This window comes from Monopterus albus, unplaced genomic scaffold (genome assembly GCF_001952655.1).
Source record: "Monopterus albus unplaced genomic scaffold, M_albus_1.0 scaffold129.1, whole genome shotgun sequence".
NCBI classification, from domain to species: domain Eukaryota; kingdom Metazoa; phylum Chordata; class Actinopteri; order Synbranchiformes; family Synbranchidae; genus Monopterus; species Monopterus albus.
In genome coordinates, this window is record NW_018128009.1 from 1,185,315 (window position 1) to 1,190,726 (window position 5,412).

Sequence of the window (5,412 nt, forward strand, 5' to 3'; positions counted from 1 at the left end):
CACTGGTCTCTTACATCCCCCGACGAGGCAAGAATGTGCTGCTCCTAAGCACAAAACACCGCAGTCCAGACATAAGCGAAGAAATAAAAAGGAAGCCCATCATAATCGAAGACTACAACAGATGCAAAGGAGGCGTCAATAACTTGGATAAGGTAGGTGCCATTACACATCAGTTATGCACATTTATTTTTTCTTGTTTAAAATGTATGTAGATTTTTTTTTTTTTCTTCAAATGAGCATTTTGACAATGTGTATCCTGAGAAGGAATACTTGGATCATCTATTCATATAGTCTCTGTGTTTTGGGTTTTTTTTTGTTAGGTTGTTGGCACCTACTCCTGCAGGAGGAAAGCAAATCGGTGGCCACTGGCCCTCTTCCACAACCTGCTGGACGTTTCACTTTACAATGCCTATGTCCTCTGGACATCAGCGGAGCCATCCTGGCAGCAGCGGAAATCATACAGGAGGAGGCTCTACATTGAAGAGGTGGGAGAAATGCTGGTGACCCCACACATCCAGAAGAGAGGGCGCCTTCCCCGCTCATCAGCTGCTGCAGGAATAGTCTCAAATCTGCAGGTTGCTGCTGCAGGCCCCGCTCTTAGCATTAAATTTAAGGGCAGGAGGCAGTGTCACTTTTGCAAGGGCAAAATGAGGAAAGTTGCAAACACCTGCTGCAATTGTAAAAAGTTCATATGCAAGGATCACAGTCTGTGTATTTGCAGGTTCTGCTCCACCTGAGCTGGATTCACCCAGACACATACATGCTCCTTTTTTGTTCATCTTTCTAAAATAAATTGTTTTTCTGGTTCAAACTAATCTTGTGTTAATGTATTTTTAGAACACAACAGTTCAAACTTTATACTTGTAGTAGAACAAGACCTAGTGAAAATCATATCAAAACAGGCTAAAATTAACTTTAATCTGCCACCTCAGAAAAAAATAATGCATTAAAATCAATGTTGCTGCCATCTCAAGGCCCAATAAACCAAATGCTCCTTGAAATGTATTTTATGGAAATTTTATTTTTGATTTTTAAAATAAGTTATGTAAACATGCTGGCCTTTAAAGGGTTAAAAACCCAAACTAACATTTGATATGTATATTTCAGGCTGAACTGGTTTTTAAAGATTGACTTGTTTAAAGTGGAAAAATATTTTTACAGCAGTTTTTGGGAAGCTGACACTTTGTCAGTGTGATTGATGTTCTTTTATTTTGAAAAGAAGACTAGTAAAAGGATATTTCGCAGTGAGATTTATTATGCATTAATGTATCAAAATTAGCATGTGCACATGGATCTTCACTGTTATGGGAAAACAAAAAAAGACTCCCTCAACTTATCGGTATACAATATTTGTATGAAAAGGTGCTACTATCTGATTGGTCAAAAACTGTTGGGGAGAAGCCGTGGTTTAGACTTAACTCTCCCGTTATTGATCCTGCAGTCTGTAATGCCCCAGTTCTTTTATTGAACAGATCTGAATAACTGAGTCAGTCTTTCTTGATTTTAGTGCTGGTTTATTTACAAAAAAAATTATATATATATGTATAAGGATTACAGAACACAACCCAGGGCTCCCTCCTTCAGCCAAGCTGCTGGAGAAGAGAGCAGAAAAAGAGATCCCGGAAACACAGAGCCTAAGACATTTATCAGTTTTGGGCTAACCCCTTACACAGATGAAGGCCGTCCAGCAGACTCCATCTCTTATCTAGAGCTCCACAGGCTTGGAGCAGCTGCGTATTACCTAGTCATAACAAAATGAAGAATTCCGTGTGTTGTTACATGGTGTGTAACTAAAACAATCACTCAGACATAAATCTAACACAAGATTAATACAAGAAAACAATTGGTGTCATGGCTTACTGCTAACCTTGAAACAGAGCAGACTAGAGCAGGCTTTGAATCTTACTAAACTGCATTAATAACACAGTCTAACACAATGTCTAATAATTATGACTGATTTATTAATTTGTAACAAGTCCGTCCGTCCTCCAACGTTCTCTCTGCTCCAATCGTCGAGGACAGCGCTCTAGGAAGGGGAAGAATACCTATACTGCCTTAATTTCTACATACACACTCACTTCTTCCTTTCTTTCTAACTAACTGCTCCATATTAGGCATTGCTTTCCATTTCACTAATTAAAACTGTTCTGTGTGTGTGGGTGCATAATGGTTCTACCTTTGAAGCTTTCTCTGCTAGCCTCCAGATCTAATCTCTGTTTGACTAACCTTGGAGTCCCAGTGAATTGTAACTCCCCTGGCTCCACTAGCTCGGTGATGATAATAAATTCAAGGTGGACTCTCTTAGCCAGAGCTGTAAATCTAATGAGTTTCAGTAATTTAGTGGACAAGACCCTATAATGTTGAAGTGCCTCAGTGACTAACAGGAAATATTGACCAGTGGTTCAGTGAACACATAGGGTGATATATAACTATATAAACATAACTGACATATAAGTATGTAAACTTATGCATGCTATAAAAGTAAAACCTTAACAAATCCTATTCATAAGTGCGTAAAATAAAAATCACCCTAACATCAGTAATTTATGCTGCAGAATGGCTCAATGCATACACAAGGAGGTCAAGAGTAAAGATCACTAACAATGTTAAGAGGTTTTTTTTTATACATGTGAACAATCCGGGACACTAAATCGGCTATGGGAGATGAACAGAGCAAATTTCACTGGGGGAAGTGTATACGGTCTGGAGTGAAAACTGATCACTTTAAACACAGTGAAGCGGGAAACCGCTTCCCTTGTCGAGTGCTGTCATTGGGCATAACGTCAGTAGAGCAACCGCCCGCAATCGCTGTACACTCCGGTGAGAGAAACAGGCGCTACTCAATCGCCGCCATGTACAGCGGGTGAGATGAGGACACATCCCACACAGTGGAGACCGCCGGCAGTTCGCCTGCCCTAATTAAACGGAAGATAAAACCCGGGAGGTGATGTGCAGTGTCCTGTTGACTACCTTGAACCAGCCTCGTCTCCAATGTTTGTGCGGTGGTTTGTGCTTCTGCTCTGGGCTCTGTCCGCAGAGGCCGATTTCCTCCAGCTGGACAGCATCTCCAATATTTCCACTTACTATTTTAATTACTTTTATTGCAACATATGGGAGGGGGAGTGCCAGCCCAACCAGGACGATGGCACACAACAAGGTATGTGACCGAGACAAGTGAAATAAGGCACGGAAACTTCCCCCTGACCTTAGGACTTAGCTTGAGTCACATATTTGCCTTTTCTTTTTTTTTTTTTTTTTTCTTTTTTTTTAGCTGTGACGCTCTTGTTTTGGCAGGAACACTTAAACCATTATCGTGCATTTCAGTGCAGAGTTTGTGGAGGTTCCAGCATGACTTCATCTAACTTGCATCTCACAACAGGTCTTATCTGAAAACATCTGTGAGGGTGAAGAAATAAAAAGGCAGTGAATCCAGGGCTTGTGGGTGTCTGAAAACAGCCAACAATAAAACATCCACAGGGAATGTGATGTTTACCAACACTGAATGCTTATGAAACATTGATTATAGCAGATTTTGTGGTGGAAAATTTACAGGTACGAGATCATTTTTACATTTGCAGCAGATGATTTTGAACCGTAGCCAGACATTTTACCGACAAAATCTTTGGTTGTATTAACAGTTGGTAATGTTGACTGCTTTATGCCACTGTTGGATTTCATATGACTTTTAATATTATGTAGTTTTGAATGTCGGTAGAATGTCTGGCTACGGTTCAAAATCATCTGCTGCAAATGCCAAGATTATCTTCATGGAAGCATTTTTATATTATCTGTATTGTAATTATTCAAATACGGCAGTTATGTGAAGAAATTTGTGATTGTGAAGCAGAGTCCTCCGTGTTAACATTTGTCTGTGAAGTTCCGCTAACTTCACATGAAGTCTGCCCACAGCAGGTTGTTCATATCGTCCACCATGGTTGTTCGCTACTTCAGCCTTTTTTGTGTTTAGTTTCACAAAAATAATTGAGGATTATTTAATGTATAGCTCGTCAATGTAGCTAACAAAACGTTACATGACCAACAGGGGCGCTGGTCGTCGTACCACTTTTTCCCATAAGCCTGTGCGGCATCTCTTATAAAAGGGCCTCGCTCTTTTATTTCCCTTTCCCATTTTCACTTCTCGGTTTTCGATGTCAGGTAAACTTTGCACTTTGCATTAGTTGCAGTTTGTTGTGCTTTTCCAGGGCTTATTCAGCTTTTACTGTATTCTGTACCTTGAGTAAACCCTATTAAATCAGTATTATTGTTTCGGAGAAGTGTTTATATAACGGGTAGTTGTGCGCCGATGCTAGCAGTAAGTTGCGCTGCAGTGAAATCACCCTCTTTAACTTTTAAACAGTCTGATCTAAACAATTACTTCTAAACACTGTCACACTTAAAATATGCTAATAAGACACGAACCAAAACCATTCACTTCCTTAAACGGTTTAATTTTATATCAGAATGGCGTTACCTTTTAGTATTGTATACTTTTTTTTCGTTTGTTCTTGTTTGGTTCGGTTATTCAATTTCACTTTGATATATTATGCCTACTTCTGTCCGCTCGATGCAGTCGTGTTTATACAATTGATGCATCTATTTGTACTGAATATAATTTGTATTGATTTGCATTACTGTTGAATAAAAAGACCAAATGAGCTTCATTACAGTGCTGAAGTGTTTACTGCATTAGACCTCAAACCACGTGCTTTACAGCGCATGCTCAGAGGCTAATTAGCCACCCAGCTAAGTGCAGCATTGCCCCATGGCTACATGATGACTTGAATGTTGGTAGGGACATCTGAGTAAATGTGAAGAATTGCCAACATTTCTGATTGTATGGGACAGAATCAGTTTGGCTGGCTTCCCGTGCTGCTAGCTGGGTGTACAATAACTTTGTTTGATTAAATGTAACGTTAACTAAACCACACAAGCTGCATCTTTTTGATCCATTGTTTGTTTTGATTATTTCAGGTTCACAATGATGCCTCAAAGGTATGAAATAACCTAGCAATTTTTTTTTTTACCAATTCTAACTGAAAGTCAGTGATGATTTTAAGTATAAGAGTAGTGGACAGAAGTGATTTCTGAGTATGTTTGCACTGAGACTTCTGTATTCAACCTGTGCTTTTCAGCGTTGATTACTAGTATTAGCCTGAGATATGCATGTAAACAGGTTTCAACAGAGTCGAGAGATGTGAAAAACAGTCGAGGCGAGCAGGTAATGCTCAGTCTGTGTTGCACAAAGACGGTCAAGATGGATTCATGCTTCTCTGAGCTGTACCTGTAGTTGAGCACTGGGTTTTGAATGGGCAGATGTAATGTCTTTAATTCATTACATATAGGGTCCATGGTTTCATTGCTGCCAGAGCCCACCCTTCAGTTCTTGTACTTTTGGTGCTCTGCACTCAACAC

At 39.8% G+C, this 5,412-nt stretch overlaps 1 protein-coding gene across 10 annotated transcripts in view; it reads left to right on the forward strand.

Moving 5' to 3' along the window:
- Positions 1–5,412, forward strand: part of tor3a (torsin family 3, member A) — a 36,251-nt gene that overhangs the window by 16,719 nt on the left and 14,120 nt on the right. Inside the window, exons 1-3 of one of the 10 annotated variants that reach the window (XR_002275926.1) lie at positions 3,075–3,157; positions 4,972–4,992; positions 5,174–5,218. The exons of 3 other annotated variants lie outside the window; for them this stretch is intronic. Coding sequence is in view for 2 of the 7 variants with exons in the window: in XM_020612990.1 (XP_020468646.1) it covers positions 2,992–3,157 (166 nt within the window). In the remaining 5 variants the exon portion in view is untranslated. Of the gene's footprint in view, positions 1–2,704; positions 3,158–3,435; positions 3,553–3,755; positions 4,156–4,461; positions 4,883–4,971; positions 4,993–5,173; positions 5,219–5,412 lie in introns of those variants that run through there. 6 more of the 10 variants (XR_002275928.1, XR_002275925.1, XR_002275927.1 and 3 more) reach the window with 6 other exon arrangements.